The following is a 14,076-nucleotide window of genomic DNA, read 5'->3' as shown; positions in this document are numbered from 1 at the left end:
AGGAGGGAAAAAAAAAAAAAGAAAGCACTGTATTAATTGCCTGTGGCCAGAGGAATTCTATTACTCTGGGCATTGATTATAAAATTGTATGTGTGAATGATTTTCATGCAGAAAGTGTGCTACCAAGCCTCGAGCTAAAAAGGAAGAAAGAGTCAAATTAGAGAATTGGGACAGATTGTGCAAGTAACTCACAAGAATCAGAAACCACAAAAAGGCCAGATTTAAGTTCAAATAAGATTTAAATTAGAAAATACAAAAGCTTTCCATCTCACATTACAATAATTACTTTTGAAATCACAACATTTGACTAAGTGTACTGGTATTTACTTGCATTCAAGATTTCCTTTTATCAGGTTTTAGAGCTTCCCTCTCTTTGTTTTTAGGAGTTGAAGCTCATAAGGCAGTGACACAACCTAAGACAGTGGACTATTTGTTTTATTCAACTACAGACTTCCCACTATAACATAGGTGACATTTTTACACACTAAACCATAAAGTGAGAGTGACAAATAATCATAAAAAGGCTTTACAGTAACGATTGTTTGGCCAAAGCAATTGAACAAAATAAACCTAATTGTCCAAATTTGTCACTTTGTGTTTGACAGACGTTTTTGGACCACGGTCAGGAGACAAATTGTGCTGCACTGATCCTTCTGGAGACACATTTAAATTAGCTTATTGTAAAAATTATGTGTGCAGGTCAGTCACTACTCACAGGACAAATAATTACAAAATTGTACAAGGTTTATCCAACAGTCACTCTAATCACTGTCAGCTAGATTTAAATTGATTTGCTGGCCTCCTGTTTGACTTGCAAATCTCTCTCTTAATCGAGGCATTTTGTTCAGATAAACACGGATTAGTTTGATTAACTGCATAACATTATTTCCAACAGACTCAAGCTGGTAGGCTTTTTAGGCTTTAAACTCACAGAAAGAGTTTCAAACATTTTAGTATATATATAAATATGCAATTTGAAGATCTATTGTGTTGCTGTACTTGTTTATCTCTGGTATCATCCAATATGACTAAAATGCCATCACATGTTGAGTTTGTCCTATACACTGCTCATTAGTTAATTTAACATTTTTAACATAAACTAATGATAATGCATTTACTCTATACTTTAGCTAGCTGGGTTGGTAACTTACATTAAGGGTGAGCATTGAAAAACCAGCATCAACCTGTGTTAACATTTCTAACATTGCCAATAATGGTAATGACATGTGGGAAGACAGATGCTGTGATTAGAATCCAAAGTGAAAACAACTTCTATTCACCATATATATATATATATATATATATATATATATATATATATATATATATATATATATATATATATATATATATATATATATATATATATATATATTCTTCAGTAAGAAAATACAGTATGCCGCACAAGCTGGGGTGAAACTGGACAATAATGTGCCTCCAGCTTGTTTTTCAATTTTGTACCTGACTGAATTCTCAGAAAGCCCCAATTTATATCTTTCAACAACAAAGTGATTTTATTTCCAGAACAAGTTATAGTCTACCTGTTTAAAGAGAAGGTCCTGGTTGTACCGTATTTTCTTCTGCTCCCTGATTACCACCAACATGGAATCTATTTTAATTGAGTGTCTTCAGTCTTCAGTGTAAGCTGCCTCACAACTGTAAATATTCGTTAGCACACCAATTCTGAACAGTACAAAGTGCCCAACAAATAGCATTTTAATAACGTTTGCTAAATACTAGAGTTTTACAGATGCGACAAATTAGTGAACCTATATACGTATGAATCAATGGTTTTGGGGAGAGCTTCAGGATGCACCGATCAGTGATTTGTTTAAAATAAAACGACAAAGAATATCATCTAATCCTTTGATTTGAATATCTAATACTTTAGTTTCACTTATACCATTTGTGTGTTGTTGCTGAGAATAGTGCTTCAGGACATGTCGCCTTGATTTAAATGGGTCAAAGCCTTTCAGTCATATTGGCTGTAACTTCATCTCACATCATCTCTGCCCATGCTTTAGACCTGGCCATAAGATGTCAAACCCAACGTGAATGTTAAAAACTGATTGCGTAGAGGGAATTACAGGTTTTCATCCATGTCCCCCTCCACATTTGTCCATTGCCCCTCCCCAAACTGCCTCCCTGCTCTGCACCTCTAGCTGCCTTTTTTTTACATTGAACCAGGTTCTGTCCACCTTTATGCTTCTCTCACTTTTTCCTGACTCTCTGTCAACTGTCATCAGCTTCGTCTCCACCACCATCAGAAATTCTTCAACACATGACTTGCAGTAGAAGTAATTTCAGACATGCAAATGAGTCCCTGCAGCGTTACTTATCAAATAAACCAGAAAATACCCAGAAAACGGACACGTCCCAAATAGATGAAGCCCCTTTGTGTAAAACATACTGGACATGCAGCACATTCCAGTTTAATAAACTCATGTCTCTAAAACATCGCATTTGCTAATAGAATTGTTTTTGTTTGTGTGAGGAATATTATTATTATGTACAAATAGCAGTCAGGTTAAAGCATTTTTTGTGGTGGGTTTTTTCCCCCTTCCCAATTGTAAACCAACATGAGCCACTCAAAGGTAAACAGCTCACTAACATGTGCATCCTAAACGTTTGCTGACCGATTGCTTCTGGATTTCAAATTGATTGTGGGCTAGATGACTTGTCTAGATTAGGGAGCACATTCAGTAACAACACAATGAGCAGGCGTTGTGGATGCTGCAGCAGACACTTTTCAAAGAAAATGCACAAACCTCTCCACTGAAGTCATAAATCATCTTGTCAGGATGTTTCCAATAGTAACAGTAGTAGTAGTTCTGGATAAAAGGCCATCATTTAGCAACTGAACATTCCCAGTGTTACAATAATTAAACATACTGCTGATCCAAAAATGTCTGATTTATACGCCATTTGTGTGTTGCAGACATTTTGTTTAACATTGTCAACCAAAGAAAACATTTTCTATAAAGCAACAAATCTATTAATTTCCCAAATCTATTAATCAAACAACCAATTGGAGCAAATTGACCATGACGATTTCAGAATTCAGAATGGTTCTTGACTGACCTTTGTTTAAAAAATGTAATTTATAATTACATGCAAGTACGAACAGAGAACCAGTACAAAAAGTAACATTACAGATTGAAAATGTTTTTCTCTATATAAACTGACAAGAGATCAAATATAAATAAAGAAGCTGAATCTATCTTCACTTGATTGAACAAGTACTAAAATGTTCCCCTAAAGAACGAATAAATAAAAATTATCTGGGTTTTGTTTTATTATGCAGTAAATCTTAAATATTGTCTCATAAACTTGATTATGAAAAACAGTGCTGCTGCTTGCATTACATTAGCCCATTCATAGAAATAAGCCGACAATAGATCCATAAAGATAAAAACCAGTTCGTGTTTTGGATTGTCAGCTTACTGCTCTGTAAACTCATCTTTTTCCTGGGACATCCTCAGAGGACTGGAAGATATAAACACTATAAACACAATTCGACATTTCACAAGCGGTGGTGCGAGGTTCATTCTGTGCTTTTGTTTGGCAACAGTTTATTCGTTTTTGGAATGAGGACATAATGGAAACTATAGTGAGTAACCACATAAATAGGACAGCTACAAAAGTTTGGTTTGTTTGCATTCAATGGTTTGTCCGTCTGAATCGAGAGGCTTTATCCAGCTGAATCAAAACAACGGGAAACTGGAGCTTTAAGTAAACAGTTGACTGTTCCATTCAATTATCCATGATACCATAAATAACATTAGACTCATGTCATGTTACAGTCAAATCACTTTCTATTACATAAACAAATCCATATTTATAAAGACATCCTTTTGAAGGCAAATCAAACAAAAAAAAAAAAAAAAGAAAGAAAGAAATGCCTGGCAAATAAAAATAAATCACGTCCTGAGAGAGGTTTTAGGTCAAATGCACTAAACATCACAATCATAATCTGTTATAAAATCATCTTATGATCTCATGGATACAAGATGACATTTGTCAGAATGCCTAAAAAAAACTGAGAGGTGATAAAACAAAGTTGCCATGTACCTTTACATTAACGTTTTAATGGCAATTATGTCCAACATGTTGCAGAAAAAAGCATTTTCTGCAGCCTGTAAATGTAAATTGTTTATTGCTTGCGCAGTGTGGCCTTTTGTGATAAATGTATGAATGAGTTGATGATTTAAAACAACCTATTGATTAGCTAGTCAATAAATAATTTTACAGACATACAAATATAGAGATGTATAAATAGTTAATCACAGTCTAACAATAAATAAATAAATAAATAAATAAATCAATAGCTAAAAAAACAAGAAATCTTTTGCCTTTAAAATGCTAGTGTGCCTTGCAGTTCCAAATCAGCTGGTTCACCACACGGTGCCTTCGCTCATTTCTGAGGAGGTTTGTGATAACTGGTTGGTGTATCCGTTGTCACTGAGCGACACAGTGGTGAAGGGTGTGATGGGGCCACACGTATCACTGGATATACTGTGCTCTGGACTGGGTGATTCCACGGGATGGTGGCTTACTGTGTCAGAGAAACACTGCATCTCTCCGGAACAGAGATGACCCCGATGATGGTGGTCTATGGCTCCTAACGGGGTGCCAGCGGGGACAGAGGAGGGCACAAAGCCCAAGTCTGCTGGAGTCTGAGCGTGGGATGGTGGTGGGCCTTGGAAGTACTCGTAATTTCCTCCTGAGCTGTAGTATTCACTGGGGTAATCTGTTTTTTTTAATAAAAGCAATTGTCAGTGAATGCATCTTAGAACATACCCAAAAATATACACAAAAAAAAAATGTAGATTTTTGTGCTTAACCCGCTTCTTCAACTAAGTAAAAAAAAATCCCGCTCACCTCCATAATAAGAGAAGTGTCCAAGCTCTCCTGGTTCCAGTCTCTCTCCCAGCGCCCTCATCCTCCTCGGGCTGCGGAAAAACAGGTGTCTCCTTGCGCTCAGAGCGCTCAGCTGCTTCATGCGTCTCTCTTTAGACCTCCGATTTTGGAACCAAACCTTTAACACAGCGAGGAAACGCGGCAGCATAAGACAATTTGACCAGTAGAAAACGCAATCATATGACCAAAAAAAATAATAATAATAATAATAAAAAAATAGCAACAACACACAAATGGTATAATAAAATTATATATATAAAACCTGGAGGGTTTTTTTTTAAGCAAGGTGAAAATAATTGACTCTTGACTGGAAGCTGGAAAAAGGGGGTTTGGTTTGTTGGTGCGAAAATGCATGTGTGTATTTGGGAACAGCCTATGCACTAATGTAGAAGTCAGTGAAACAGAAAGCACGTTTAATAGACTTTGTTGTTAAAAAACACGATGCATTAATCCATGAAGAATTTCCATCAAGGGAGCTTTATAAAAGGACCTCGGTGCTAAGTGACTCCTACTGTTAATGGTTTTTAAAAGCTCAAAGGGGAAACAGATTAAGGACAAAAATCCAAAATTTGGTTTAAGGTTCACATCTGAAAAAAAACAATCAGCAGAGCATTAAGACAAAGTCCCTAAGGATGTCTGCAAAATGCCAAAGAGCCACTATTAGTTTTTCTATCATCTTTGGGTGGTGTTTAATTAATGTCGTGTTGAAGGATGTAAACCTGCCAAATTCTCAGCTCCACGGCCTTTGTGTTATTTTCTTTCCCCCTTGTTTACCTGGATGACTCTCATGCTGAGACCGGTCTCCCGTGACAGCTGCTCCCTGATGTGCCTGGTGGGTTTCGGTGTAGCCGCAAAAGCCGCTTTCAGGGTCTCCAGCTGTTTGGCTTTTATGGTGGTCCGAGGCCCGCGCCGTTTCCCGACGGCACTCTGCTCATCGTTCTCGTTGTTGCACACGTCTTTGTCGGACAAATGTCCCGTCTCGGAGTCCTTCCCGTCGTCCTGCGGATCTTGGGAGTCCGGAGACAAACTTGGGTCGCTGCACGTCGTTACTGTCGCGAATAATGAGACGCAGTGGGGGCCCGTTAGCGCATGGCGCCTAATATTTACAGGGTTTGACAATTTAAATCACGAACCCAACAAGACAATGACCTCAAAGTAGAATTTGTCGTCAACACTGGAGCAAATATATGTCAGAAATGTGTTGGGCTATTAATATTTTCAACATGCAAACATATAATCGGTGGGCCTACACACTGCCACAGCAGCCACAATGTATTAATACAGTATTTGTTAGGGAGGATTAACACTGCAAAACCTAAATGTAAATTAATAAATGCACATTATAATAATGATAATATTAACAACAACAATAATAATACAGTTTAGCTCGGACTAATTATTCCCAATATGAAACATTTTCCTTTTCAAACCGACTGCTGCTTGAATGGTTAATTTATAATCACCTGAAAGGAGAATCGCGTCTTTCCCACTGCTGTTGTTGTTATAGTCCTCTTTACAGACAAACTTGAATTCGTCCAGGATGTACAGCTCCTCTCCCGTGGACAGTTGTCTGTTACACATCACACAGGTGAAACAGTTCAGATGAAACACTTTGCTCTTGGCTTTTCGGACAAGATCACTGGGTAAAATCCCCTGGGCGCAGCCGCCACATTTGGTCCCAAATCTCCTGTTCAAGAGGGAGAGCAACAGTCAGGGGAAAGTTTCACATGGAGATGTAATATGCTATGATGGGGCACTTTTACACTTATTAGTGAGGTGAATTGCTGATGCTTTTAATCACAGTCCTTTTGACTAAAGGTCCATTAAAGGTTATTAACTGTAACTGTAGTTCACCTACTAACATTTAAATGAGCTGCAACGCAGAACTAAGCCAATTCTATAGCTTTGTCTGAAGTAAAATGTAATTGCACGGGAAGAAAATCCAATATAGTTGCAATATAGTCTCATTCTGAGCGATCGTTTTATACCTTGTGGAGAGTGAGTCTTAGACAGGTTTTACACATTTTTCAGAGTAAAAAAAAAAAAGCTTTTGCCACTTGATCTGAGACAGATAAAATTACACATGTTCATGCAAAAAACGCCTCAATAGAAAAGACAATTAAACTAATTGAAAACTTACAATAAGACTTTTTTTTTTCTTAATAATTATCACACCACTAGGACCTTGGGTGCTCACCTAAAGAAGTCATTCTTACAATACAGTCTCCCGTCTCTTGAAAAGCACTTCTCTGTCAAACTGCATTTGCAATCGCAGCACTGAACACACTCGATGTGCCAAGGTCTGTCCAAAACTTTGAGCAAGAACCTGTCAACAATAGGCTTTTCGCAGCCAGCACAGTGAAGCATTGTCCGGAGTTATTCCCAGCCCAGTGTGTGAGATTGTAGCCTACACGTCCCAGTCAGCCCGGGGTCGACTGGCTTTGAGATGATCCAGAAAATCCACTGTATCCAAATGAACCTCAATAATTACATCACCATCCGTGAGATGATACGCAGCTCTTCTGTTCCACGGAACGTCAATCCACATGTGGCGGCTCCAAACGACAGCTTAAGTGTGGAAATAAACTACCAGACAGCATTTCGGAATCAAAAGTGCGCGCTGGAGATCATAGAGGCTCATTTGGAGGATCCAGGCTGGTGTTCGATTTTCATGAGTGAGAACAATAAAAAAGAAAAAGCTTGTCTGCGATCACATCAATGCAGTTCTGCCCGATATATCCTGAGTGGAGTCTAAAGTGGGGCCATGTAATGCTATCACAGCGCACAGCCTTGTCATCTCTGGCCCAGTTTCCCTCTGATTTGCTCTCAGTCTGAGGGAGCCGCTGTAATGAGCGCACCTCTCCAAGCTCAGCCTATTGCCTAATAAGAGAGCCGTGACGTCAGCTTCATGAAAAACGTAAAAACTTCCTTTTCAGTCGACTCTGCTGCATGGATTTCAGCTATAGGTGAAGTAAAGTAGGGCACAGTGGTTATAGAAGTAACGAAATTAAATTAAATAGCAGGGCAAATCCGTGTCGTGATGTCATCCTACAAATTGACCAGTTACGTCACAATTTGAGTCTCGTTTAACGTTTAATTTAAAAGACTCTATTTGCTTTTTCTTGTCCGAAAGACACCGCTTAACGCCTCCTCCGCCCAGTTGTCTCATCATAGGAGATTTTAGGTAAAATGCTCAATAAACTGGTAGCAAACATTTAACTGTGACAATACATTTTAAATAAATACACAAAAATATGCCAACGTTCTCCATACTTTGTTTTTGTTTTCAGGTTCTGCCCTCATCAGAGCCTCTATCAACAATAGCAAAGTGATGGTCAATGATGATATCATATGAACAAATGATTTGCTTTGGGAAAGGCGACTGCATCAGATGACAAATTATCAGTGGGCCTGCAGCATGTGGAAAAGGGCAGATGAGCGTCCTGAACTCAAGGCTTTCACACAGATTAATGTTGTTGCCCAGCATTATTCTCCATTCCGTTTGAAAGCACGACCATCACTGACGGTTATAATCTCTGGCGATGGGCTGTCTCTTACAGATGTTATCGCACCGCGGTGGCTCACTGTAGACGGAGATAGCGTGTTTCCCACAGACTCACAAACCCATGCCTCTGACCTGACATTGCAAATTTAATAAAGTAGATCAAAGATGTTTTTGGTTAAATGTGGTTTTCAGATTTTTGTACGTTATAAATAAAAAATGATAAAGTAGGCACTTTCACTGCTCATTTGACCAGGTTAGTTTCTATAAGGGGAAGGTAGATCATTCTATTCATTTTTTGTCAAATGCATTTTCATCTTATCACAATTTTACATCTTTTGGAAATAAATTGTTCAAATTATACTAACAAGTGTTTTTGTCAGCTGCATAGATTTGCAATAGATTTGCACACAGTGTCCAATAAAAAAAAGCCCAAAAGGCATACAGTTTCTATATCTCTCATTGTCATTTAAAATATAATAATTTTATTGAAAACAGTAAATTGTATCCAATACACTGCTTATGGAATTATGACAGAATACTGTCGGGATGCTATTTAATTACCTTTGTCAGTACATCAATGCACTAGTGCTGTTTGAATGAAAAAAAGGTAAAAAAAAAAAAGCATGAGCAAAAAAGTGAATGTGGAAAAAGCTGTATTTTTGATATTTACAAAAAAAAAGAATGAGACAAGCACAAATTTTAATGTCAAGTAAATGAATATTTTCCTATATTCTTGCAATTTGCTATGTCAGCTGTATTTTTAAGTTGTCATAATATGCCAGTTATTGGTTGAATTTCTCTAACATACCACTGGCCTGAAGCAAAAGGTTCTGAACTACATCAGAAGATTTCATAAAGTTCTAATTTTTCTCTAATTGTTTTGCTTGCCACTGGAAAGTTGTGAAAGGTGTGATGTTTTCACCATAGACCGCAGGTCTACTGATAATACTTAGTGCTAAAGATGTCTTAAACATTTGTTCTGTTTTGCGAACGTCTAAATGTAACAGTGGGTGACAATGAGCATTATCTCTGTGCTAACTGTGAGCCGTGTGGATAAGCGTCTCCTTCTGGGTCTGTGTTTCTCCATAAGAGGTGCTGATTTGAAACCTGGCCCAGTGAGCTGGCCCACAGCACCACTCCAACACACAAGAGGTCTCTGTGCAGCACTGGAATCTGGCAGGGTGCTCTCTGTTTGCTTGGAGTGTAAAAAGCATGTCATTAGTGTTTGTTAATTGCAGCTAATTGGTCCTAATGAGATGAACAAGACCACCCACTGGGGCCATTCATTCAAATAATTTATAGAAAACAAATTAATTACTAGATGCTATTTAACGTCAATTAAAGCTGGTTAGGTAGTAGTGGAATGGCAAAGTTATGGACAGAGGGAACGTACCTGCCAACAAATCTGAAACCTCATAGTTTCCTACTCACAAAACAGAGGGGTGTTTACTTATTCAGTCCCTGTGCTGAATGCAGCTTAACAGAGCTCTTCCAATCAGCATCTCATCTGAGTAGAATAAGTGCCTAAAACGATAAATGCCGAAAGACAAGGATGAGGATTACACTTGGCAAAAATTCAATTGAAGCGCCTCATCACTTTTTCATTCCCTCCATCCTAGATTCAATTTGCTCCCAGCTTAACTGCTTTAAATCGACTTTTGTATGGTTTCAATGAGCATATTTTGAGCTGTGACATCTTGTTGAGCTTAGTTAAACTTGACTGAGCATCTCTTACACTCAGTTGATATACACCTTTTCAAGCAGCCCCTTTCCCAAAACTTTCCTGAAGAAAAAGTATCTTTACATGTGCCTGTTTACAATAGTGAGCAGGTGCCTTTTTTTATTTAAAATTTATCAAGAGGTGCCCTGTTTCTTGTCCAATGAGAGCTGCAGTAGGTTCCAGAGTACTGAGAGTCTAATGTCATTTCCCTGCATTTCTAAATTCTTTTAGCAGTATATAAATGTTAATTTACATGCATCCAATGAAACGATTTTGAAATAGTAAAATAAACTTGAAGCGATAAGAATAGTAGTGATTCAAATAAACCAGATTTAAGTACATTAACAGCTGGAGCAGTGCAACTTTTGAGTCTTTAGCTTTCTGCATTGGAGAAGTTATCAACATGATACTGTGAAAAGCCACAGATGAATATGAGTTCCTCCAAAAATTACACAGCATATCTACTTTAAGATATGTATGTATGTATCATTCATGCTTTATTATTCTTGTGTTACATTATTTTATGAATGTATTGTGTTAATGAATTGATCGAACAGAAACAAAGATATTTGTACATTGTTGAAATAGTACATTTTGCTGTAGCCTCATCTATACTAAATCAAGCAAGCAAAACAAACAAACAAACAAATAATTATTATACTCTTATAGGTCGCTTAATCAAGGCTAAATTGTTTCAAGAAGAACAGTGAATTATAACCTTCACTACGGGACTATTTGCATGTAAAAATGAACAATCGTTTACAACGTAGGTGGAGCAGTACAACAATACCTGAAGTGTTAAGCACATAATCATTGTTTTACCAGCACATTTTCTGCTCTGAGCTAAGTGGTGTAATGTTTGTTTTTTATGTTTAGAATATGTGCTGTGATATTTGCAGCTTGCAGAATACGGCACACAGTAATTTCTTTGCGGTGAACAGCCTACATTTGTCTGCATTACTGTACCATAATACAGCTACAACAGACAAAGGCACAGCAAATGTGCATCTTACAGTTTGAACACTAAAAAACAGCTCCTCCCATAAAAACTAGAGATTTGTGGTAGATTTTAAAAAGGTATCAAAACATACACTGTACTAGAAAAGTGGTCCTTACACATGCATACAAACACACGTACTACTAAACATACTAGAACACGAAAACCATGCAGGCCTGACAGCCGCAGAAACAAGAGTAATCCACATTGGCAACCTCTACACTGGTCTGCCAAGTCATAATTTGTCTCATTCAGACATGAAGCTTTATTAGTCTAAAACTTATAAATTAATATTTACTTTGTCTACGTTTGATCCAAAAGCATCTTACAGTGAGCAGTAGTATATCACATTAATGTAAAATCTCCCTTGTGTGTCATCATACTGTGATTGCTAATAGAGAGAATAGAGCGAAATCAATCTTGGTGATCATGGGTCTGGTCAGATTAGTCAATTTGTCCAACTGTTGTGAAGTGGGCAAGTCCATGGCAATTTTCAAAAGCCGGTAGCAACATTAATTGCAGCGATTGGTGGAGTTTGAGCAGTGTCAGTATTTTTGCACGAGTGAGTATCGGGCTGAAGAAGAGGAGGGGCACACAGAGGGAACCCGACACCATATGAGAGGAGAAAGTGTGATCCGCCAGAGGGGCCATTCAGTGAGAGGGCCCAAGGGACAGAGTGCCCACGGCCCGGGTGATGATGGTGATTGATGCAGGCACAATTCAGACACCCCAGACACTCCAGCAAATTAAAAGGCTATTTTGTAAAGTTGTAAAGAGCACAATGGCAGGAGGGAGTGATGGCACTCCTTCCACCCCATCCCCACCCTCTTGGCTTTGTCACACTATCAGCTTCTGCTTAGTTTCCCCGGTGTCATCAGTGTCCCATGGGAAGAGAGTTATTAAAGAGGTTTCAAGCTACTGGATATATCGCTGATACTGCTTTTGCACATGAGGAAGTGTGCATGTCGAAAGGGTTAAGTAATACATGCACGAGGGAAAGGCTATCAATAAATCAGAAGGTGAACGTCAACAGGTGAATACTGATCGATTTATGAATACTTTTAATGTCTCAACTAACAAGACAAAGCCGTTGTATTTTCTCACTCTTCTCTCAAATAATTTATCCTCAATTTGAATTGAATTGACCTGGCTAACCTGAGGATGCACCCTGACGCTGGCTGTGTTCCCTGCCTGGGAGGGATGGGTGTGGGGAAAGGAGATAGAAGGACAGACTGAGTCAGGCTAGCAGCCTTCAGGGAGGACGACTCGCATGCCAGAGGTCAAGCCAGTGTCAAGTGGGGAGTGAGCCCAGCTGGGCTGCCTTGGCCCAAGCATTGTGCTCATCAGTGCAGCTGCTGTCAGCTAGTGTTTGCAAGGAAAGGCATGGTGGGCTGGGGGGTGGGGGCCCAGGCTGTGTTGATAAAAAGGAGCACGCTTGTGTGTAAGTTAAGGGGGAATCGGACAAGCAGTGGGTGGGGAATTGTTGGAGCGTGGGGGCATATGGTCGTCCTACACACGGAAAAGGGCTTTTTTTTTCTACGCAACACATGCTCAGTCTCTCACAAGCAGGTCACCTGCCTCACATGTCTTGGCTGCTCAGAGGATGTATATGAAGACATGTTCTCACATAATCTTCTTACAGTTTCAAACAAAACAAAAGATTCCAAAGAGAAAGGATTCACAACTCCTGAACATTTACAGTGTTGTAAGCCAGGAATTACTGATTTACAGAGTAACAATACAAAAAATAAAAAAAAAGATTTAATAAAAAAGAAAGAGAAAAGAAACAAAACTGAATAATTAGAGGTGAAATGAATTAGAACCATTACAACCTACTACAGTGGTTTCATTTATACGGTTGGCTGTCTGGTTGCTATCTTTTGTATGACTGCTGTGATCTCAGTCAGGGGTGATATGCTTCAGGCTGGAGTGCAGTGGCTACATCCGATGAGGCATAATCAGCCCTGCTGCAGTGGGGTCGTGACTCTTGCTGGAATGAGCTGGCCGGCCAATAGCAGCCTGTCACCTGCTCCCTCGCTGCACAGCCCATCCACTGAATACCGACACCACGGAGCAGGAGCCCACTGTATGAATCGATCCCTCACACGGATATGTCCTGCTATAGGTCACCAAGGGACACATAATACATACACTGGTGAGTTGATGGAAAAATATTAGTCAAACAGCGTCTCACAAGCAAAAACGGATTTGATGGATCAGGTTTGCATTTACTTCGGTACAGTTTTGAATACCATGAAGTAATTTCGTTTTAGTCCACATTTTTAAGGACAACCTGTATATTTATTTTTTATTTTTTGGTTTTGTTTTGATTTTTCTTTGGTTACTTCTTTTTATTGTCCAAATGAGAAGATGGGGAATGAAAAGAGCAGAAACGTGTCAGAAATACCAGAAACTTATGTGAGGCTTAAATGAGAATGAAAATGTTGTCCCCGAGCAGTAGATCAACATATGAACAGTTGTCAAGAAATGTAGTATTACTTGCAGAAAGTCCATACATGTGCAATCAAAGTAAAAGTACTGTTTCTCTTTAATGCAGTTTTTCTTTGATGTACTATGTTGTACAAGCGTAGCATTTTCATTTTTTTCATGTTTTTGTCAAATGACATGTTATGGATGGTGCCTCGGACCACGGATCCAGGAAGGATCTCCTCTCCATGTGCCCTCTCTCCAAACATGCCTCATGGATGTTGCTGCCTTTCTCAATTGAAGGTCACACACAGTCTGTATTGCTGTATTGCAACAGGACTTCAGGTATTGTGATGCCCTTGAAGAAGACCAGGGCTCATAATCACATTCCTCAATGGAATCAACTCCAAATCCCGATGCTCCCTCCACCATACGTAGCTTCCCTTTTGGGATGAAGTTTCCATGTTGGTATGCAGTTCTCTTTCATGTCCTACGTTGTGCCATGTG

At 38.9% G+C, this 14,076-nt stretch overlaps 1 protein-coding gene across 1 annotated transcript; it reads right to left on the bottom strand.

The window, feature by feature from the left end:
• Nucleotides 1-1,404: 1,404 nt before the first annotated feature.
• Nucleotides 1,405-7,772, bottom strand: LOC137109262 (LIM/homeobox protein Lhx1-like). The gene is made up of 5 exons (XM_067494858.1): nt 7,118-7,772; nt 6,384-6,607; nt 5,695-5,969; nt 4,882-5,038; nt 1,405-4,750 (listed from the first exon to the last, which is right to left on the bottom strand). The coding sequence occupies exons 1-5, from the start codon at nt 7,285-7,287 to the stop codon at nt 4,395-4,397; spliced, it is 1,182 nt and encodes a 393-aa protein (XP_067350959.1). The 5' UTR covers nt 7,288-7,772; the 3' UTR covers nt 1,405-4,394.
• Between the last annotated feature and the right edge of the window lie 6,304 nt (nt 7,773-14,076).

Source organism: Channa argus, chromosome 24, assembly GCF_033026475.1.
Source record: "Channa argus isolate prfri chromosome 24, Channa argus male v1.0, whole genome shotgun sequence".
NCBI lineage: Eukaryota > Metazoa > Chordata > Actinopteri > Anabantiformes > Channidae > Channa > Channa argus.
This window is presented reverse-complemented; position numbering and strand designations above follow the sequence as displayed.

Excerpts from the sequence above, each read along its gene's own strand:
- LOC137109262 (XM_067494858.1), bottom strand. The coding sequence starts at position 7,287 with ATGCTTCACTGTGCTGGCTGCGAAAAGCCTATTGTTGACAGGTTCTTG. Across the intron at positions 6,608-7,117 it reads TGTAAGAATGACTTCTTTAG|GAGATTTGGGACCAAATGTG; the intron begins GTGAGCACCCAA and ends CCTCTTGAACAG. Across the intron at positions 4,751-4,881 it reads ACACTTCTCTTATTATGGAG|ATTACCCCAGTGAATACTAC; the intron begins GTGAGCGGGATT and ends TAAAAAAAACAG.